General features: G+C 42.6%; 1 protein-coding gene across 1 annotated transcript in view; it reads left to right on the top strand.

Moving 5' to 3' along the window:
- The window catches only part of LOC139699881 (extracellular serine/threonine protein CG31145), a 326,691-nt gene that overhangs the window by 241,955 nt on the left and 60,299 nt on the right, over positions 1 to 24,437 (top strand). The window contains exons 4-6 of the mRNA XM_071598307.1: positions 14,768 to 14,860; positions 16,758 to 17,065; positions 21,915 to 22,188. Coding sequence (XP_071454408.1) covers positions 14,768 to 14,860; positions 16,758 to 17,065; positions 21,915 to 22,188 — 675 coding nt within the window. The remainder of the gene's footprint in view (positions 1 to 14,767; positions 14,861 to 16,757; positions 17,066 to 21,914; positions 22,189 to 24,437) is intronic.

The raw sequence follows: 24,437 nt of genomic DNA, 5'->3' as shown, positions 1-24,437 counted from the left end.
TTCAGGGTGGTTTGGGGTCGGGGGTGGGGATTTGGGGGGGCGGGGTCGGGGGGGATCGGAATGGCGGGATTGGCGGACGTAATAGGGGCGGCCGTTAGCGAATGTTAATATTTGACTATGATTACAACTCTATTTCTTTGTGTATTGAATGTGATTTCACAAACAAAATCAAATCCGAGACTTGGAAAAAACAGTGGATTGGCTTCATTGAATAATCAGTTCTGAAAAAAATGATAACATAACTGAAAAAAACCTTGTGTTAATTATGAGAGTATTAATTCTGTTGATTATTTGACAATTCTTATTCCATTTTCCGATTGATATCCTTTGGTAAGTCATACTTGTTATATCTCCGCCATACGGAGAAGCAGCCCAATCGCCATTCCCGAGGTGTCCTCTGGAGTAACATTGCCCTGCATTTTTTCATGAGACTAGTTTTATCGTTGGTTTTTGATTTCGTAAATGACACCACTAATTGGGCAGCCATTTCGATTGCTTCTGCTAGCGCCATGAGACCAGTGCGGGATATGATGAAGTAATATGAGATGGATAGTCAAATTGTGGAGATTAATCGCGATTGAACCAGAATAATTAGAGATTCTCAAGAAGCAAGGAGGTCAGGCATTAGATTTGGATGGAGAAAACTAGAGGTGGAATAGGTTACATATATGAATAATATTTGGTTGAAAGTTGCCTCTCTATACAATCATACCTAGGGAGTCCTCTCTATATACTCGTCAATGATTCTACCCTACGAAAACACTCTTCTATAAATCGCTCTATGACTCCTACGCAGACATGGATCATCTCAATTCCTATTTGCCTGCACGCCACATGTGAACATCTACTTCACCCTGTCTTAAAACATTTGATATCTTATTTTACTGCAAATATGTATTTATTGCACTATACACCCTCTTATGCATGTGTCGCCATGTTGTGTTGTACTGGGCTGTTCAATGTTACATATGTCTTTATTGAACTTTACTTATTAATTTATTGCCATCTTCCTGGGTTTTCGTGCGTTTTTTTTGTGGGTGTTCTCCTGCGTGGGTTTTGGCTAGGGTCTTCATGTCGGAACTCCCTTGGAGGTTTTTCCAACAAAATTACATCTTGTGCTAAGTCCTTTTTTTCATACTATATTCACTTTGACACTCTTTTCTTTTTCACTTTTATCGCTTTATCTTTCCTTTTATTATAACAATTGTTATGTACTTGAAGAGATAAATGGAAGTAGGGTCCTTAAGGTCCCAATTTTTCCCGAATGAAGACTTTTATCCCGGTAGATATCCTCCCACAATGTGCAAACGCCACTTCGCTGTATGTGTGCCTACAGCTTGTTTGGTCCACTTTTGATTAGAAAAGTAAAAATCTTAAAATAACTCAATCGCTAACTGATAGAGGCGTGAGTAAGAAACCAGACGGCGCCATCGGTAAGAGAGTGGCGAAACCGGCCCTGTCCCTCCCCAATTGCGTCTTTGATGGCACGCAATGGAGCCTTCTGGGATTCGAGAGTGGTCAATGGCATCTCTCGAGGGTGGAATGCGCCGTTTCGCAAATGCCCTTCCCGTCTTGCCCTTCGCACTCCTGGCGTTCCAATCCCTTCGACGGATGCCAAGGGTGACGAGTTCGAATGGCGTGGGGTCTGTGGAACATTCGTCATTTTCATACTCGGGCAGAGATTCGTCAGAGTCTGTACGATTTAATTCTTGTTTTTCACTTGAAAAAGAATTTACTACTCATTGTGAGAATATGAGATACTACAGTTAGAATATCCGGCTTGGAATGTCTTTCCAGGGTTATAGCGGAAATGTTATGAGGGTACGGGGCAGGGTTTGCGATTCAACTCACATCCCGCCTATTTGAAATCCAAACTCCTGCTGCCATCTATGCTGCTCCCGCCGGAATGATTTGAGTTATGCGAACATCCGGTTTGAAGGTTTCCTGGTGTCGAAATTAAACTCAAAATGTTTCGATTTCGGAGGCCTTCTATTGTTCTTATTTACTTGAACATTAAGAGAGAGCGGAATATGCAAGGTTTGTATCAAAAGTATCGGTAACAATTGTTTCCTAACGTGTGCGTCAAGTCCTGTATTTAGACTGTCGGCAAAGTGTGCGCATGATCGAAGATCGTATTATCGTTATTGACATGAGACAGTGACAGTGCACATACCTTTACATCACTGAAAATTTGGCGATGCGAAATATCTGCGCTAAACTCGTCCACCCAAAGGACCTGACCACACCTGCTCCATGGTAACCGACTGCTTGGCGAAAAACGTCATTGCGACGATTCCCCAACCCCCTTACAGTCCCAACTTGTCACCTGCACACTTGCTCCTATTCCCAACATTGAAATCCTCCCACCACCATTGGATACTCCTACTAATACTAATAATACATATATTATTATTATTATTAGGTAATCTACCTAAGTAAGGTTTTTGGATGGACACAACTACCACACAAACATTTTATTACTCCTAACAAAACACAAAATCCATCACCCTACTTTACATCAGGTCCCTCTTCAGTTCGGAGTACTTTCTTCATCCCGTCCAACATCCCTATCCTGTTCCTTGCCTTTCCTCTTTTGCCCACCATTCTCCCCTCTATCACAGTCTTCAACATCCCACTGCCGGTCAACAGCCCCTTTATCCACTTTTCCTGCCTCCATAGGATTTCTCCCAACAAACCCCTCTCTTCGCCCACCATACCAAGTACTTCCTCGTTTGTTTTCTACTCATTCCATTTCACCTTCTCCATTCTTCTCCACACCCACGTTTCAAAAGCCTCCAATCTACGTCTATCCTCCTGCTTCAATGACCACGTTTCCGCACCGTACATATCAAAGTTTTTACGAGTCTTTTCTTAATATCCTTACTCAACGTCCCTGTCATCAAGTCCCTCCTCCCTGTGAAAGCCTCTTTGCCTAGCGCAATTCTTCTCCTTACGTCCCTACTACTTTGACCGTGTTGGTCCAAAACACTTCCGAGATACGTAAACTATTCTCCCTGCTCTAGTTATTGCCCTCCTATTTTAATGTTTAGCTAAGCCTTTTTCTTTCTAGAAAATCGCATAACCTTTGTTTTATTAATATTGATTCTCATCCCATACCTATCGCACTGAATTTCCAATTCACTCAGCAATGCTTGCAACCCCTTGGCTGACTGACAAACCAAAACTTTGTCATCAGCGAACCTAACTGATTTTACGAATTCCGCGCCCACTTTCATTCCTACCTCCAGTTCCTCCCATGCCTCTTTGATCATTTCCTCTGCATACAGGTTGAATAGCAACGGTGATAATGGGCAACCCTGCCTTACACCTCTTCCTAACACTGCCCAACCGGAATCCCTGTTTCCCACTTGCACCTGAGCAGTCTGAGACATGTACAGGTTGCGGATTAGCCTCCTTTCCCTCCAATCTATTCCTATTTTCTGCAATATACTCATTAGTTTTTCCGAATTCACTCTATCAAAAGCTTTTTCGAAATCTAGGAAACAGGCGAATACCTCCTGCTTGTATTATATATTCCTCTCGATTCATAATCTCATTACTGCAATGGCATCACGCGTACCTCTCCCCTTCCTAGACAGAAACTGATCATCCCCTAAGTAATCATTTGCCCTACTCTCAATCCTTTTGTTTATGATGCTGAGAACAACTTTAGCTGCGTGGGATATCAAACTTATCGTCCTGTAGTCGTCACATGATGTAGCCTTTATCTTTTTCGGAATAGGAACTATAAGTGTTCTCACAGTCTTCCGTCCAGATTCCCTCCTCATAAATACTACGGATCAGCCCATATAGCCTCTTCCTCCCACGTTTTCCTAAGCATTTTAAAAGTTCCACGGGAATGTTATCTACCCCCACGGCCTTATTTAGTTTCATCTCCCTTAATGCCCTTTCTATCTCATTGTCTAGTATGCCTGTACCTAAGCTGCCTTCCTCTACGTCATAGTCTTTTTCAATGTCTAACTTTGTTGGTCTAGGTACTTTACTATACAGTTCTTCTATATACTCATTCCATCTCTCTTGGAACTTTCCTGTGTCAACTATTACCTTCTTTTGCTTTATTTGTTGCCCGCCTAAATTTATTGTTTATTCTTTGTAACGTTCTTCCATTTTCTCCGCTCATCCATCTTTGTAATCATCTCATCCGGGATCCATGGTTTCCTAATCCTTTTAGTGTTAACCTTTCCAATAGTGTCTTTTGCGGCTTTAGACAACCCTTCCTTGCTACTTTCCCATTTTTCTTCGATAGTACTTAGTTCTTTGCCATCCTCCATGATTTCCTCTAGTGCCTGTTTGTATTCCTTCCTTTTCAATTCATTTAATGCTTCTACATTCCATTTTCTAACTCCCCGCCCCTGCCTTATCTTTGTGAAACGTACGCTGCATTTCATAACAACTAAATTGTGGTCAGAATCCGCATCCACTCCCGGGAAGCTGTGCGAATTTATCACACAGTTCCTAAACCTGTGTCTAACCAGGATATAATCTAGCTGATATCTTCCTGAGTCACCTGGCATTTTCCATGTAGACCTGCGTCTTTTATGGTGTCTATACCAAGTGTTGGTGATGACTAACCCCTGTGTTCTGCAGAACTCAACTGGTTTCTCCCCGCGGTCATTCCTCGTGCCTAAACCGTAGTCCCCCACCTCATCACCATCTCTTCCTTCGCCTACTGTCGTATTCCAATCCCCCATCACTATCAAATGTTTCCCTGCAGGAACACACGCGATTATGTTCTCTAACTGATCGTATATCCTATCGACCTTTAGTTCGTCGGTTCTGCTTTTATTTCTATTAGTAATTATCTATCCGTTACCTGCTGACTACGCTTCTTCCTACGCTGCGTTGACTACGCTTCTTCCTACCTCTTCATTTAATACTATGGCAACCCCTCGTTGGCTCTCGTCCCCGCCGCTGTATATTATTCTATAATTATCACTCTAGTAATCCCCGCTATCCTTCCATCTCACCTGGAATAGACCTAAAATATCTATTTTTCCCCTTTCCTGTACCCATCATTGCCCTAACATTCCACGTTCTTATTCTAACTATTTTGGTCTTTTTCTACTGCGTCTTCTGTCCTGCTGCTGTCGGTTTTCCCTTGCAAGGGTTTCGTGGGATGACGACCGCGGAGCCCTTGCCTCCCCAACTGAAAGAATCTCGGCATTTGTAGACCACTATCTCCAACCGATAGTCCATTCCCTACCGTCACACACCAAAGATTCCTACCATTTCCTGGAAAGGCTAAAATCAACCTCCCTCCCTCCAGATACCGAGATTATTATGGCCACTATAGATGCAACATCCCTATACACATCGATTCCCCACTCAGAAGGTCTCTCCGCTCTCAAACATTACCTCTCCCAACGCCCTGAGCCACACATACCCAGCACAGATTTTCTCCGTAGTCTTTCCGAGTTCATCCTCACCCGCAACTCCTTTTCCTTTAACGATAAATTCTTCTTACAAATCACGGGCTGTGCCATAGGTAGCAGGTTCAGCCCTTCCTATGCAAACCTCTTTCTTGGTCTCGCAGAGATGAAATTCCTGTCAAAACAACCACTGAAACCTCTATTGTGGCTCAGATACATTGATGATATCTTCCTCCTCTGGCCACATGGTACCGATTCTCTGCAAGCTTTCATTTCCGACCTCAATGCTTCGTCCACTGTCTCCTTCAGTTCTACAGTTTCTTCCTCCCAAATCACCTTCCTGGATGTAAACGTAACTTTAAGAAACCAAACATTTCACACCTCTGTACATATTAAACCCACAAACAACAGCAATACTTACACTACAATAGTTGCCACCCATATCACACAAAACGCTCCATTCCTTACTCCCTTTCCATAAGAGAACACAGAATTTGCAATGACCCTGATTCCCTTAATAATTTCCTTTCAAGTCTACACTGTTCCCTCCTCAAACGAGGTTATCCCGAATCCCTCCTGAACAAAAGAATCCGAAAACATGCGTACACTCCCAAACCTTCCTCCACCGCGGAACCCCACCCTCTCTCAATTTGCACAACATACTTCCCGGGCTTAGAATCTCTACGATCAATCCTAAAAGACCTCTACCCTATCCTAAAAAATCATAATGCCACCGCCAACCTTTTTCCCAAATGCCCCTCAGTTACTTTCAAACGCCCCGCCAACCTATCCGATCTCCTCAAATCAACAAATCCACTCCTTAAATCCCCAACCCGTCCTAAAACCACTCCAACGCCATGCAATAAACCCAGATGCAAAACATGCCCTATTTTCAAAACCAAAATCCCATCCCTCCCCCACCCACTGCTCTCTCCCACCAATTCCCTCTACTTGCACTTCTAGCAATGTAGTTTACCTTCTGAAGTGCCAACTTTGCCCTGCCTATTATATTGGGCAGACCACCACGCCCCTCAATATCAGAATCAACAACCACCGAGCCTCATGCAAAAACTCTTCCCTAATTGATATGCTCCCTATCCCCAAACACGCCTCCGAACACAACAATCCCTTTGATAAATGCTATAGTGTATCCATCATAGCATCCCTCCCACCCTCTTATCCTCCACTGAAACTGAAAAAATTAGAGCAATCCTTCATCTGGCTCTTGGAGTCCTGGAATTGGCCAGGAATCAATATTAGGCATTAATTACCCTGCTCCAATTATATTTTCATCCCCCTTCCACCCCCATCACCTTCTACATTTTCCCCACCCTTCTAACGCTGCCCCTCCAAACCCGTCCCTTCGGAATTCTCTCCCCACCTTCCCCTTCCATCCATCGCTCCAGCCCTCGTATTCCCTTCAGTTCTGTCCCTCTCTTCCTTGATAAAGGTGGCAACGACCACCGAAAATTCGAAAAATAGTGAGTCTCTTTTTTGTGTGTTTCTGTGTTTTTGTCTGTGTCCACTAGTGCTAAGTGTTATACAGTATTATTCACGTCCGTGAGACTTTCAAATTGTGTTATATATATATATATACACGAGGGTCATCCGGAAAGTAGTACCCTTTCGTGCCGCATGAAGTGCTGACGACGCGAGTAGCCGCTGGACGAGGTCAGATAGCTTCAGTGGCTTGTCTGCCTTCTCTGAGCCAAGTTGCGTGACGCTAGCATTGCCTGTGTTGTTTCTGTGATTGTTTACAATGTTTAAAAAAATTGAGAACGCCGCCAGTTGTGAAGTGAGGGCAGTGATTAAATTCCTCAATGCAAGAAACGTTCGCCCATGTGATATTCATCGCCAATTAAAGGAGGTGTATGGAGACAATGTAATGGACGAGTCGTCTGTTCGGCGGTGGTGTCGCAACTTCAACATGGGGAGGGGGAACACACACGACGATGAGCGTTCGGAGAGACCGTCTGTCATTACAGACCAACTGGTGAGCTCAGTTGACGAATTCGTGAGGAACGATCGGCGCGTCACAATTGATGACATCTGTGAGCATTTTCCCAATGTTTCTCGAACAATTGTTCATGAAATTGTTAAACACCATCTGCATTATGCAAAAATTTGTGCAAGATGGGTCCCTCGCGTATCTCAATGAGCTGGCGGCGAAGGACTATGCAGCAGGAATACAGAAACTTGTCACACGTTATGACAAATGCCTTAATTTGCTTGGAGATTATGTTGAGAAGTAGTTTAAAGTATCCTCTTTCAAATAAAATTTTTTATGTTTGTTAATATTTACTTTTGTGTCTTTATTTCACGAACGGGTACTACTTTCCGGATGACCCTCGTATATACACACATCTTATACGTGCACACATTTACACATATACTCACATAAGAAGAGTTTTTTTCTGTGTACCCTCGGATTCCTTTCAAGGGAGTCAGGGTCTCATAATAAAGATCTCCCTTTCTTAGCATTTTCCTGCTCAAGAGGCGGCTAATTGGTTCGTTTACATTCAGATCTCTCCGGCCTATCTCGTCTCCCCGCCGCCCCATTCCCTTTGTGACCCTTGCCCTCCTCTACCCTTAATCCCTTTTTATTTCCCCGCTCATCCCTATTCTCCCCGAAGCACCCTTTCTCTCCCTTTTATGCCTTCATTACATTTCGTAAAGGGAAGGCTGCCACTTACTTTGCGGGCAAGGAAAAATAGGAAAATATATAGGAATAATTATCGTCTTAGGTTAAATCAAAATGCTAAGTGCATTAAAAAAGCTAACAACTCCTTTGAAAGTCAAGCTGAAGTGAACCATAGGATGGATGAGAGCAGGTGATCCCATTCGTCATGTATATGACTACTTCCGTACGGCGCGATGGATTGTTAGCACTTTTAAACAATGCAGGACAAAGTTTGGCTCCTCTCAACAATAACTCCCTTGGCAAATAAATACGATCGAGTGTAATGGTATGCATTATTGCCTATTCTGTACATAACGCCATGCATGGCAACGCAGCGCCAGTGAAAAAGGTGGTGCTGACATCATCCAGTTCAGTCTGTGGAACATAATTAAATTTGAGAACCAATGAGGGTCGTGAAAAGTTTTCAAAATCATCCAGGAAATAATTTTCCGACGAAGTTTCGCGAGAGATGGGAATTAGGCACTTTGGTATTTTTTACCTCAGACGGAATGTGCGGATGCTAGCTCGAGGATGGCCATGAATTATCAGGATTTTTATTACTATCACGTGGAGGGAAGATAGCGTATATTTGTAATATATAAATAATTGCGAAGCTCAGAAAACGGCCACGCATAAATGGAGTATGAATGAGTCAGCCTCATTGGGAGGGAATTATGTGGGGGAAGATGTGTTGGCGGGAACGAAACATCAAAATTGTCGCGAATATCATCATTGTCTTTGCATCGGGAGCAGGAGATTACATCTCAGTCGACGAAGAAACTACGGAAAATGTAATCAAAGGCAATGCATAACCGCGATAGCTGACCTTATAAAATTTGAGTAAACACTCGGCACGAACAGTTCAATGCAGATGAAAACAAAATATTTTTTTAAATAAAATATGGTAGAAAGGAAATTAAAAGGTATGCTTGGCTTACAATTGTTGGCGTAAAATTTCATATATGTTATTTAAATATGTATTAAACTAATGTTCTGCAGTTCCCTTAATTTGCTAGTGTTCCATGGACTTGTTTAAAAATATGCTCACATACGGCAACAGTAATGTACTAAAGTAATATCGACCAAAGGAATTACCAGGAGGGAGTCTAATTAAACGTTATTTCATTTGTCCCTTTTGAGTCGTTCTAACAGCCCCGCACTTAAATAACGATTTTCGGCCAGCCTTAAACGTGTGTCATGAATATTCATACTTGCTTTAATTAGTTTGAAACTAATATTCATGTATAAAACTGAAATACCATGCGTGTACAGCCTTTTTATCTCTTTATCCCACGTATAGAATGGTCTTGCTTTCTTGGACCATGCCAAATATTTTTTTAACCTTTTTTCTCAAAATTAAGAATTTCCCTTAAGGACTCCTCGAGGTCAGTACCTGACAAATACCGAAGCCAACTGATCTCACTTCCTCGTGGATTGAGTGAAGTGCAGCACATATCCATCTGCTAGAGTTTTCCAGGGACACTCAATTAGAGACATGAGCACCGATGAACTAACTCTGCTCCAAGGACCTATGTTTCTAGTTTACCCACACCCTTTACGATCCATTGGATTGACCTCCGAATGTTTTTTCTTAAAATACAACTGTTTCATTAATAGTCTTATATATTTTTGTTTGTGAGTCCGACCAAACGGTTTCTTGCAGCAATGCTTCCAGTGATTTTGGTGAGTCTTCTCCGGAAAGGACGAAATGTATTCTTCGATGGCAGTGGCCTTCGGAATTATGAATGGCGGAGCATTTAGTTGTCTGGAGATGAGGGAGTTGAATGTTGAAAGGGTTGAATGGTTGCCATCCTCCAGCCGAAACATTCGCACCCGTCTCCCTCAGAATGTGATGATCGCTCTTTTCATTGAAGTTTATATTTCCAGTCGTTGCCATCAAATGAGTGATCGCTCATTTGATGGCAACCATGCGTCCCTTGGAGATACAAATCGCCGACACGACGTTCGCGAGAATACCGAACGGGTTCTGCCATCCTCAGGGTGTTCGAAGCGACCTTCTTCCAGGTCGATCGATGCTTCAAAAATTACATTTAGAACGAATGAAATGAAAACAGCCTTGTTAGGGAATATTTGGGAATGAGGATCGTTCAATCTTTACCCTAACTCATTCGATTTTCCGGTGTCGTCCGGAATGATAGCACTCAATCCTTCCTTTGACGGAATAACAGTCGATCCTGGAGGGAGGGGTCGTCATGAGGTCGCATTTTAACGTTTCGCTCGTGGTCGGGTGAGGCATTAACGGATCACCCCAGAATAGCTCTTCCTGGACGGTTGGAGAGACTCCGTAACCAACAAGTTCCATTGATCGACAGAGGCAACAGAATTGCAAATTCATTCAATGTGCCAAAAATTACTAGCCATAATTGTCGGATGGAGAAACTGGCAGGTTGTCCAGTAAGGGCTAGGCAATGTTGTCCATGGCATTGCTGATAGTATTGACGTCGCACGTCACCAATTATCTATTCCTACGTACATAATCGTTTTGGGATTTGGGGAGTTGGTGGCGTCAACACTTCTTTCTTTTCGTGGATTCAAAAGTTCGACTTCCTTCTGGAAATCCTCGCAGTATCTCCTCAACCGGCGTCATCCGTATCCCTCGGCTACAGTTAAACTATATTACTTTTAAATTATAAACACAACATGTTAATTGTCGTCATAGAACGTTGATATTCCTTCCAGCCAAGACAAATGGCACTATGTTGACCGTGTGGATGGCGTGACCTGCTTGGGGATGGAGCAGCTCTCCAGCCGGCACTCTCCTCGGCGCAAGCGACCTGAGGAGATGCTGTCGGGGGCACGATGGGGAGGTGGGGTGGGGTACTTTCGGGGAGGGGGGGTCGACGAGGGAGGGGAGGAAATTACGGGGGCGGAGTTTTGGCTCGTTGACTAGTGCGAGGGAGGGGTGGGAGGGTTTTTTTTGGCCGTGAAATTAGCTTTTAATTTCGTTTAAAGAAATGCAACGCCCCTTTCCCCATCCACTTCTACCCTATCCTCCCGTCCCTCACCCCTCCTCTCTCCTCGTCATCATCAGTATTTCAATCCCAGGATAGGTTGACTGCAGCCCTCCATTCAATGTCCATCCCCTCAATCCCTGATACCTTCTCTGTTTTACGTCCATCTTAATTTACCTTATGTCTCTTGCTCTTCCTCGTGGAACCTTCCCTTCTGTTTTTTCTTCTATTATATTCCTAATCAATCCATTGTGCCTCAATGTGTGTCCAATCCATCTATTTCTTGTTTGCCGTAGATTTCTCCATATTGTCCTTTTACTCTTCTGCTCTTCTATATACTTCCTCGTTCTTTACTTCGTCTGTCCGTTTAATCTTCAGCATTCTCCGCCAGCACCGTGTTTCAAAGGCTTCTGTTCTCCACTGGTCAACTTTCCCAATGTTCCAAGTCCCGGAATGATAGAGCGCCATGCTCCACAAGAAAGTCTTGGCGAACTGTTCCCTTGTTTGCAATTCTATGTTCTTTGAACGTAGTAATTGCCTCTTCTTTATGAATGCGTTCTTAGCTTGGGCTATTCTTCGCTTGATGTCGGTCGAACTTCTTCCATCCCTTGTTACTACGCCCCTGCCCAGTTAGATGAAGGATTCCCCATTATATGCGATAAAAGGCAATTTCCGAGGGATGAAATTCCACTCAACCCTCTAAATGCGTACTATTTTCGCGAGATGAGGTAGACCGATAGTCACGGTCGCAGAAAGGACCAATGCTTGATGCCTCTCCATCTCCCGCGTGAAACGAATGAAATTATGGGGGCGGGGAGTAGGCTGATTTCGTATTTTTATTGCTTTTCATGGATGCGAATTGTTCTCTCATTAGACAATTTCTGTCCGCATAATTTCCATTTCTCTTTCCGTCTCGCTATTATTTCCCTGCTGGAGATCATTTAAAGCCAGCGATTGAAATAATGATGAGACGAGCCTTTTCTCAAACATTGAAATCTGATAAGTGAAGACAATTTTCTAGGGAGATTATTTAATAGTATCTCGAAATTCATTTTCTTCGAAATCTTTGCCGAAACAGGTTACCGGATTTTTTTTTAATCCTCATTAAGGCACCTATGATGTTTTAATATACTGTTAATATACATATGTTACCTTTGCTTACATAGAGCGACCGTGGAATTAAGAGAAAGATTGGTTGTGAAACTTCCATGCCAATCTTATTCGGGTGACTGTCCATTAATGACGGATGTGGACCGTCCACGTATAGAGTGATGTCTGCTGATCTCTCCGGAGTCATCATTTAAGAGTCATATTCACTGGACGATGCAGTGCAGTGCAATTGTAAGTGTGTGCGTGTGTGTGTGCGTGTGTGTGTGCGTGCGTGTGTAGGGTTTCCTGGGCGATAATTCCTTCACGCCGTTGTCGGGAATTTTGTTTTCGCTTACCCCGTTCTCAAATCCCGAGAAAAGTTGTTCGGGAGCTAAAAGCTACTTTGGACTGTAAATCACGCTGGAGCACACTAAAGGGAATGATAGAGAGATTTGTAAAGACCATAAATCCGATTGAGACTGTTTCGCGAGATTTGAAATTCGATCACTAATGGAAAGAAGAGTATTGTGAAATGTTGAGAGGCACGCTTAATTGTTTAAAATTTGTCAGATTAGCGGTTAAATAAATAGAGAAACGCATATTCTCACAAGCGAAGCAATTTTCAAGTTCCTGTTTAGTAATATTGAAAAACAGAATTCTTCAAAGAACCAAATGCATTTAAAGGAAATAAAATTTGAATTGGTTTAACGCAGAAATAGAGATCTTGTGTCTCTCGCAAAGTACTTGAGCAATATTAGTTTTTGATGTGAGATGGAAGGGAATGAATTGTTTGCCTCTTCAAGTAAGAATGAAAGTGCAAGATTGGCGGAGTAATTAATGGGAATACTTTTCAAAGGAACATTTGCGGCAGAAGTTCCAAAAAAGTAAATAAAGATGCCCTAGCAATGAGTTCTGACATCAAATCAGAATTTGACCTGACGTGTGAATTGACTGAAGTAATTCTAATTTCGACATCAAAGCCTTTGCCCTATGCACGTACACAAAATATTTGCCCCTCTAAGACAGGAAATGAGCTCACGACCTCACGTGTCAGAAGCAACGCACTCCCGACTTGAAGGTGCTCCAGACGCAGTCATAACAATTCGACCTACGTCTACTGAAAATGAAAGAAATGTTTTCACATCAAGTTCATTTGTTAAAAAGCAAAGGTCACAATTGTTTGATCGAGCATTTAATGACCTATTATGTTTTTTGAAGTTTCATTTGCAAAATGACAAATAAAAATATTCGAAGTTTTTTTTAATTTTCAAACGAATAATATTTGCATTTGTTTTCCAGGAATGCAAAAGTTAATAAGTAAAATATTTAACTGAGATTGGATATTTTAATTAATTTTGTGATACATGTAAAAACTCACTGTAATAAGGTTTGGTCAAATAAAGTTTGTAATAATTAAATTGTTTATATTTTGAGAAACTTAGCCAAAATGTTACTATAGTGTCCCCTGTTTAGCGCCCAGGGCAAAATATTCACTCGTCATGACGTCCCAGTCGACGTCCATTTCCGAAATTTCATCTATTCCAGTCTACTTTTTGTTGACCTATTGCGCACACATACAGGGTTCGTCCGGAAAATAAGTGTACTGAATAAGTGTAACCCAGCACCGCTCTGACGGGCTGCGATTGGAGGGGGGTATGTTGGCAAGCGACGCTGAAAAAGGCAGTCGGCTCTGAGCTGTGGTGTAGTGAGGAGCTCTGTTAACGCGAACCTCCACGCTTCGACCCACGTCACGGAACGCGATGCCGAAGTTTTTGGAGCAGCGTTATTCCATCAAATTTGCGGTAAAGCTTGGGAAATCGTCTACCGAAACTGTCGGTATGATTAACCAGGCTTACGGGGAGTCAGCCATGTCCAGAAACTTGATCTTTCGGTGGCACAAGATGTTCGTGGAGGGCTGAGAAGAGGTCGACGACGAATCTTCGAGAGGTTCCCGATGATGCCTTCGCGGGAGCGTTCCAGGAATGGGAACGCCGCTGGAACAAGTGTATCGACTCACAAGGGTCCTATTTTGAGGAATATTAGCTTAAGATATGTAAAAGTGTAATACATTTTTTTTCTTGAGCTCAGTACACTTATTTTCCGGACGAACCCTGTACATATAGGAGTATCTGGAAGCCTTTGAAAGACTGCGCCGGGCCCAGGAACCCACCTTCTTTACGATTTTTCCGTTTATTAGCATTTAGTTTCACCGTCATTATTACAGAGGATAGTCGAAAATTAAATAAAAAAGATTATTTCGGGAATTCTCGGGAAATACGATTTCCCGTTCTCTCTTCCCAACGATTACCAAATGTCGGGGATTTGGGAGCTCAGTGCGTGTGTGTTTTGGCAATACTCAAGCAAGGGGTAATTTGCTCAGCAATTGATTCTTTCCCCCGATGGGCACCGTGCGAAATGCAATCCACTTTTCGAATTTATGCCTTGAACTCGGGCGATGTGCCGCGAGCCAGTGCCATGGTATTTCTCCACGTTCTCAGCTGCCTTGACGATAACTTTATGAAAGTAATCTCCCCGAGAGTGAATTTCGACTGGTTGATTGTTCCAATGGCAATAACAAACAAACACGGAGCATTTCAAAACGTGCTGTCGTTCACCAGGTTCCTTTCCTTTTGCAGGTTCCCCCGCGAGCAGCAGACGCTCCCCAACCACTTCTACTTCACGGACTTCGAGAGGCACAACTCGGAGATTGCGGCCTTCCACCTGGACAGGTGAGTCGCCCCTCAACGGATGACTCGGCATTCGATGAAATCCAACGGCTACGCGTGATAAAAACACCCTGTCGCGAATCGGGCATCACCACGACACATCGCCGCGTTGATTTTTGGCTAAGACATAAAGGTCCTTCATTAGAACTCAACCAACTTGTTAGTCGGAAGAGACATTTCCGCTTTGTTTCCAACCTTTTAATTCGAACTTCCCGCAAGTACTGTCCGAAATGCCCATATTTTCGCTTATATTATTGAAAATAATTGTAATGTAGACATTTACGGCGGAACTCCGTTAAATATTCTTATTTCGGAAATATCCGACGGATTCGAAGCAAATTATAATGTACGCTTAAAGTTTAAAATATGATCGAAGTTTTCAGGCTTAACTTTGTGGAAATCCATTATCACTGAAGTAAGAATACCAATGTATCTTTCCACTCAATTGCTTATTCCGCACTCGGTACGGTAAAAGTACAAATAAAATTGGCTGAAAAGATACCCTGGTATTTTTAAAGACAGGTATTTTTACTTCAGTATAAAATATAGCTCCTAGAAAATCTAAATTAACAGGAAAGTATCAATCAATCTTTCTTATTATGCCTAGCGCAATTCATCTCCTTACGTCCCTACTACTTTGACCGTGCTGGCCCAAAACACTTCCGAGATACGTAAACTGTTCCACCCACTCCTATTGTAACGTTTAACTTAGCCTTTCTCTTTCTCGGAAAGCGCATAACGTGTGTTTTTTACGTTTATTCCCATCCGATTATCAAAAGGAGGAGGGTGAGAAAGCAGGAAGTGATGTCATCGTTCACAAGTTGGTCCTCATTCAGAATATGTCTCAGAGCTGTATGGGATCCTCACTGAGACGTTTTATATGGTAATTAAGTCAATTTCAGTGAATGATTAGATTTGTAAAAATATGTTATCATTTGGCTTGTTATTGTGACCACATTGCTTTAAAACTGAGTTTAGAATCACAAAAGGTCTGATATTTAATGAGATATTTCATCTTTTACCCCTGAAATCTGATGATTTCGCCTTTGCGTCGAAGCCAGTTGCTGGGCAACAGAAGTTTTTGAAGCAATACAAGATATAAGTATTCAGTGAGAGATTGAAATGAAATGAAATTATTGGCTTTGTAATTCCACACACTTCATTCAAAAACACGAACAAGGTTTCGATGCTGAGCAAGCTGAGGCACGCAAAGTTGGACCAAGGACCTTGGAAGTCTCAAGGATGTAATTGCAGATGTAATCGCATCGGAATAACATAAGATATGCTGAGCAGAGTTTACGAATACATTTCTGAACGACTCAGCATGTGCATCGCTCACCAAAGTCGTCCCATGGATGGAATAATTTTCAAAACCTAATCAAATTAAAATTACATTGAATGTAGTTCTCAGAAAAAAACCTTTTCATATTATCTCGGTTGTTTTTTTATGAGTCACCCGTCAAATAAGTGAGTCCATTCTTTCCCCTCCTGAATATACCGGACAAAACATTGGCGGAATGGTGTTCGGGAGCCCTTAGCGGTCGATGACGGCGTTTTCGAAACGTCGGGAGCAATGGAGGCACTGACCTCTGGTGGAAGACCCGACAGGATTTCACTCCATATTAGATACGCCGGGGAAGCACAACAGCTTTCGTCTCATTGTGATGCAACAATTACAAACAGCTGGAATAAGTAAATATGAAGTAATTTCGAAAGTTGTAGTTGGAACCTGGAAACCGCAAAGCTGTCCTCACGATTTCCTATAGTTTGAATCTCAGAAAAATAGACTCGTTCAAAAATAATAAACGCTTTTTTTGTAAATCTGAGAAGCGTTTTTTGGAGCCAAGTGGATTTTTACCGCTCTCAACTCTCTCTCTCTTTTCATTCCCTCGGATTCCAGGTTGCTGGGGTTCCGGCGCGCCATGCCGGTGACGGGTCGCCACATGAACATGACCTCTGAGCTGTACGCCGTGGCGACGGGCGACCTCCTTAACACGTTCTTCGTGTCGCCGTCGGAGAACCTTTGCTTCCACGGTCACTGCTCTTACTACTGCGACACGGCGCACGCCGTCTGCGGCCGGCCGAGGGACGCGCTCGAGGGCTCCTTCGCCGCCTTCCTGCCCGCCAAGGAGAAGGTCGCCCGCAAGGTGTGGCGCCACCCCTGGCGTCGCTCCTACCACAAGAGGAGGAAGGCCCAGTGGGAGATGGGTGAGTGTCCACGCTAATGCCTCCGCGGTCGGGACGATTCCAGGCGATATCGGAAGTATCCCTCGCGTTCCAAATATTTTATGTAATTAGAAGGAACTTATTAGTATGACCCTTACAAAGACGCTTTCAATTGTATATGACAAAAAATATATGTAAATACTTCATAATATTTTGGCCAAAAATCATAATTTTAAATTGAAAAATATGTAATAATTTTTAAAGAATAGCATCTGCGGTTGCAAGCCGCACGAGACCCGCGGGCCGCACGCCACCACTCCAGAGCGAGGGTGCGGTGGGTGGCGGCTTCATGAGGGAAATGCGGGTATTTTTGTGGGGGCTGCGTAATGACGAGGTGGAGGTGGCTTAGAGGTCAAAGGTTGTCCGTGTCACTGGGAACTTTTTTCAGGGCGCGGAAGACTTCTTCGAGAGAAGATATTTCGTTAAAGAAGTCAGACCCACCAAGATTAGTTGCATTCGTAGCAATGGAGCGGGAGGAAATCAAAATTTTTCTTACGATGTTCAGTGATAGACGCTGACAGTAAGCGGCGACTCTTGAAGCAAAAAGTGTGTCGTGAGAATACGTGTAGCCACAATGCAGAGAATGTCCGCGAGAATGTACTGAGCTCCTCGTGATACAATGGCGCGCGCTACTATGAGATGGCGACTTACCGGCCTCCATTTACAGAGGTGTGCGCAATAAAAGTAATTATGAGAAAGTGCGAAAGAGAATTACTTTCGTGGTCGGGTTGAATCTTCAAGTATTGTGGGGTTTCAAAGGTTCATTTTTTAAATCTCCAGTAAAACCCGTTTAATTTGTTTAGAATGGTTTTTAGTGCGTGAGTTCCAAATAGGTTCATGGCGGTAACGACAGATTTGGTGCAACCCTTGGAACGAATAATCTTATATTCAGGAAGCTCATAATCTGGAGTCCGAAATTTTTTCTAGGGAGATAACACGTTATATCTTAAGTCTGTTACCGTTGTTTATTATTTATTGCTCCAGAAAAGTGTTGATTTTCAAAAAAGAAAGTTTGATTTGTCAGAGGCAATGCATCACTCTTTATGTTTCAAGTCTGCGACAGTTTTGTGGTATGCAGTTCGTCAAGCTTGACTCTTAACTCTGCGCCAGTTGAAAAATTCATGTTCACCTAGTTTTTGATTCATTTCATCGTCATTATCACCATAAACTCACAAGAGGTAAGTTCACTTCACATCGGAAGTCCAGGCCATAAGGTGGAAAGATATTGGATGCCTGATCGGCAGGCCAATGTCAGAATGGTCTTCCCTCGCACCATTCGCATTTCAAAGAGTACGTGGAAAACGACAATGACGACAACTCCCGAAAATAAGAATGACCCGAATGTTTATGTTAACCAAATATCCCAATCGCTTTAGCCACAATACCCCCGCCACTCGCCGTCTTTGTTGCTTCCGGGTGAAGACGTAGAGGCGGCATGATCCATCGCATACTGAATATATCCATCCTCCTTTTGGCGATTTAGTGTACCGAGAAATAAATCGCAACTGAGAATTTTAACCCAACTTTGGTGCGCTCTCAGGGCCACCAAACATCTCCGACTTGAGTCCAATCACGCCCGACTCTAGTACATTTCTATTGGCCAGTTTTCAGTGCAATTGTAAAATAGTAATCAAAATAATCGAATCGCGTTGATTGATTCAATTACCGAAAGGTTTGTAAAATCGGACACAAATGTGAGATGGGGGCAATGAAGTAGTCGGCAGTTCGCTATGGAGGCGACCCCATTGCCCAAAGTTATTTACCGCTGTTGCTGTTTGAGGAAATTCTGGAGCAACAAAATCCTTGAGTCGACAAAACTCGAATTGAATGGTTGGAAGAAGCGGTGATGGAATCGGCCGCTCGTAATAGAGATTGAGGGATCAATCACGGGAGCGGATGCACACTGAATAACCGAGAGAAGAAATGGAGGATGTTGAATCAAGTTTATTTGGTTAGCAAATAATCCATTGAATCTATTGCCGTATACAATATGGCCCACTTTCTCCCCACCATCGAAATTAGGAAATGTTTAGGAATACATGGTAATTAATTAAACTCAAAATACATAGCAATGAAAATGACAAAACTCTATTTCAAAGGTATAGTCAAGAATGAAATACCATGATACTGAAGTACATTCATGCATTAAACAGTGATGGCGTACATTGTTCCGCTAACATTAGTTAAGAATGCATTTTTTTCCTGTGAAAATAATGTGTGAAGCATGCTAATTGCTCGATTTGAATAATGGTATTCCAAATGTTAGACGACTCAAATTTTCAACATTAATATAGTAAATTATGGAAATATATTTGGATGCGCAGTGCAACATTATCATTGATGTATTTATTAGAATATTTATCATTTCAGCGATTGTTTGCCGTATGTGTATATATATATATATATATATATATATATATATATATATATATATATATATATATATTCCAAATGGAAAAATGTTACCATGTCACTAAATACACTAAGATTTCATACTCATTCCGTGGGATCGGTCATGTAGACTGAAATGAATTATTTTATTTGACTTTGAGCGTGTATTTTATTTGCTGATTTTTCTTGTAGAGTAACTCACCTAACAAAATCAGCAAATATGTTAATGGCATGAATACACAGGACGAGAAATGGCATGTTTTTTATGGTACTTCGTTGGACCCTTTAAGACAGCTAATGACGCCGGTGATTCCAGAGCCATTCGCTGACCTGCAAATAATGGAAATGTATGTAGGTAGGATGTGAGTTTAAAAACTTGCATGGGACACATTCGTCCAACAAAATGCCAAAAGAAACTCAAGATTGGCGATCACTCGAGAAAAATCCTTAAACTGGTGGAGATGGAAAATGACTAAACTTATGATCATGTATGTATTGATGTAAATCTAACGTTGTTACTGCGCTCAAAATATCACCTTTTGGGGTTTGCATGCAGAGTTTGAGGAAGTTGCTTGGCTCTATGGAGACACGGACAGAGAAATTGGTGCGAATTCTCTATTTACAGCTGCATCGCCGTCTAGGAAACATATACGTACATAATTTCACGACGGTGAAACCAGGGGCCACACTGATATTTCCATGCCATTGGCAGAGCAATGGCATGGCTGCATCCATTGCATTACCGAAAAGATGATTTGGACCCCGAGAATAGGCATTGAAGCCTTATTCAGTGCAGTTTCCAAAAATTTGGGTTTAAAATTTTGACCAGCAAACTATAGCTTGAGTCTAGTCACGATGATTTTGGCGATAGCTCTTCGACGCCAACTCTCTTTTTCAATGGCCACTCACCTTGCGTGTGTGCAATCATTTCACGACGAGTGTATCGAAAGTTGACGATTTTTAAATCTTGCTTAGGTTAAAGGCAAATTTTCCGCTGGTTAAAGGAGGCCGCCACTAACGCTTTCGTTTCCATCATCGAAACAAATCTCTCCGCGCGACGGGAACACAATTCAGGCGATGTGCAAACGGGGATAAAACGGGGAATGTTTTCGCATCAACGGTCGCGGGTCCGTGGACGCTCCGCCCCATCGCACATTGGTGCATTCAAGGGATCCGTTTCAATTGTTCCCAAATGGTATTTAAGGGGCGAAAATGGAATTTTGTGAATATGTTGTATGATACGCGGCACAGTCGACATGGAATGCTATCTGAATTCTTCTCGCGAGAGTTGGCAAAACCTGAAAATTTCGGCGAAATCGGTTGGTAGCTATGACTACGCATTATCGTGTATATCTTTGTAAGTGAGGTTCCGCCTTCATCCCTTGAAGCCTTGGCCGCTCAAATTATAGCGCCTCCGTTTGATCACCATTGACAATATGCGACTCTCATTGAATGTCGGCGCGCGGCATCGTAGCCTGATTTCGCCGCGAGTTAAATGGAAATACTTCATCTCGCGGCTTCGTTCCCCCCCGAGAAAATTTTGAAATAGTTCCACGGTGGCTGTGAATCTGAGTCGTCTCTGGAGTTAGTTTCTGGAGCGCGGGAATCCATTACGTAAATTCCCATCGAGTCGGCCTCGACTCGGTGATTTAGCAGTAGCCCTCCCTCCCCCCACGGCGCCAGGCCCTAGGCGCCAGAATCGATACGGTGCGCGGGTCTGAAGCCCAGAGTGTCTCCGTCTGAGGGAGGCGGGGTGCACGCGTGCCCCCCCCCACTCAAGACGAAATTCCGCGGGGGATGGAAATTATTCGCAGTTTTTTTAATGTTTGGTCGAGGAGAACGAGGGGGTTGATTAAGAGGAGGGTGAAATCCATTTATAAGTGGAAAATTGAATTCTAAATAATTCATTGAACTGAAAATCAGATTATAATATTATTGAAATCTTCAGCAAATAGTTGGGTTATTCGCCGCTAGGGCCTATTTGTCCGGGAGCAAAGATAAATCTGATCCCATGGTCCATCATCTTCGTTTGTTTTCCATGATTATTTTCTAGAAACTTATCTCATAGAGACGTTTCTTTAAGAGTTTCTTTTTGAACTCCTGGCATTTTTGGATTGCAATGTTAAATTATAGCTAAATTTTTTTTATATTGCGACATTTTTCCGGGCATTGCTTTTTGATAGTCTTCAAACTTTTTCAAACCCGTCAAACTGAAACGCCCCCTTAGACTTCCGATTGGACATTTTAGAGTTTTTCTCGTGGTTTGGGCCAACTCAGTATTTAACACGCGGGAAATTTGTCAAACTCGGCGTCTAACCCACGTGGGGTGTGATTGGGAGGGGAGATATTTGTTTGGGGCTTCGCGGGCAACATTGTGGGCCATCGCTCACGCATTTCTTTTCATCTCTTCCCGTTCTTCGTTTGTTCCCGACGCGTGCAGAGGCCGACTACTGCTCGCTGGTCAGAGACATCCCCCCCTACGACGAGGGCCGGCGGCTACTTGACCTCATGGACATGTCCGTCTTCGACTTCCTGACCGGCAACATGGACCGACACCACTACGAGACATTCAAGGCCTTCGGCAACGACACCTTCCCGCTCCACCTGGACCAGGGCCGAGGATTCGGCCGGCCCTACCACGACGAGCTGTCCATTTTGGCCCCCATCACGCAGTGCTGCTTAATGAGGAGGTCCACACTGTCCACGCTGCTCAGGTAAGGGCAACGGACAACGACCCTCGACTGGGCGGAGGCTTCTTTATCACTGTCGCGAGGGGTGTCATTTTTATTTGGTAAAATTGATTTTTGCTGAGAGATGGAAATGTTTGCAGGGATCCAAAAAACACCGGTGCACTGACGATGCGCTTAAACGGTCAGTTGACCGCATGGCTCCTTTTGTTCGGGTCCCTCCCACTTGGAGTGAAACGGAATCTAATGCAGAAAATGAAATTTTACTCTTTTTTGCATTTCGTCTCGTCTTTCGCGTGAAGCCTATGGGGCAATACGCGGCTAAAGCGAAGCATTTCCTTTCAGATGGAAAAATTCTCTCCTACGTTCAGATAAACTGTAAATATATGCCTTCTGCCTCCAGTCATTCTTAGACCGACGAGAGAAGTGTGTTATAGTTTTCCTTCGATGTCTTGAGCAAGATACTCAACAGGATTTGATAAATATTTAATTATTATTATTTTATTAATGTTTATTAAATTTATACACTTTAATTTTACGTCAATATCGATATTTTTAAAATAAATAAACGATGTTTGGCTAAAATACTTGGTCAAAAACAGAAGATGATGGGTTTCAGGGATTCAAGAGAACTCCAAGAGCGAGAACTTGGACCGTGCGATGGGAGAGAGTCACTCCTGCCACTCTTCCCTTGACTTGGCAGGAAAGATTTGCCTTCAAAGGCAAACCTAACTTTCGTAGTTTCACCATTTGGACACGCGGAGAGAAAATGGTTCAATTCCAACGGTACAATGCATACAGTTGGCAACATTGGCAATATATGGAGTCAAACTCATTAAGTTGAGGACTCCTTTTACATTAATAGGTACGCCTGCACCGACACAAAGAGAGAGGAGAGAATAGACTAACCCGAGTACCACTTTAATCCGTGTGGTATAAACCTATAATTGAATCGATTCCTTGGTCTTATCTTTTCATCACTCTTTCGGAATATGCGCGGCCGTACGTAGATTTAGATGAAAAGAACGCGAGTCGTTATTATAAAGGTTTTTGGCAAAATGAAAACATATTTCTCGCATCCCTATTGGTACATGGTCTTTTTGTAGATGGGGTGATGATTTTAATTAAATTAATCGGCTTTAATGAAGGATTTAATTAATTGTTTCGATAAAATGATAATTTCCAAATGTTCGATGAAAATCTGTACGGGGAAGTTGTAAATAGAAAACTAAGAAAACCCTGGACTGATTTATTCATGCAATCACGATTAAAAAAATGTTCAATGCATCTTAATTGTAGCAATTTAATTGTGTAAAGGATGAACATTATAAAATTATTTTAAAATAGAGAAAACAGCGTTTGATATTACTAACTTCGCAAATAAAGGAACAAAAATATCATTATGCATCAATTAAAATTCAAAATCCGGGAATTAATGCATTCTAAAAGAAAAATGATGCACTGCATTCCATTATTACTGCCGTAAGATGATTTAGTAGGAACTATGAAGTCTAATTCAACACTTATGGAATTTCCCAAATCATGAGAACGTATATTCTACCCCCAACACTTACTTCCTTGACTTGCTGAATGCCAGCCGGTGCAGAGTCGAGGAGTCAGGGTCTCTCACTCCTTGCTCAACCACATTAAACGGCAAGAATTGCCCCCCTTATATCACCTCCTCAATTGGCACTGCCCTGCCCCCCACCCCTCGCCCCCATCCCTCCTCCTCCCCCCGTCCTCTCCATCCGCGCCTCAACGGCGAATGCCATTACCCTGCTTCTGGCCCATTGCCTAGCACGAAGAGTCTGCACATGCCCTGCCTTAAATGGAATAAACGTCCTTCTATCGTCTTGTTTCATTAGAATGGGCTTTCTTCGGAAGGTTCCCTGTCAAAGACCTAGCTCCTGCTTAGTGGACGTTATTATATAAAGAAATAATCAATTCAAGATTTGCAATGTATTATTAGAGTGACATTAAGATAAGAATGGATAGGAGCTATGTTCACCAAAAGACCACTTTCACCATTGACAATTACGCTGTAATTTATTTAATAAGAATTTCCCTCAAAATTTTAACGCTGGATCTTAGGTTATTTATTAGTGTCGTGTTAGGTGGAGTATTGAAGAAAGCAGCCCTTACTTGAATTCTTAAAAAACAATTGTAATCCTTGGCGCACTCTTTGTAATGTTAATAGTAACGATAGTATAGACTTTGAGATAACCTAGCGACATTTTTTCTGTAAATCTCCCATCCAAAATATGTCCTTTTTAAAG

Source organism: Hetaerina americana, unplaced genomic scaffold (assembly GCF_022747635.1).
Source record: "Hetaerina americana unplaced genomic scaffold, ioHetAmer1.1.p SCAF_97, whole genome shotgun sequence".
NCBI lineage: Eukaryota > Metazoa > Arthropoda > Insecta > Odonata > Calopterygidae > Hetaerina > Hetaerina americana.
This window is presented reverse-complemented; position numbering and strand designations above follow the sequence as displayed.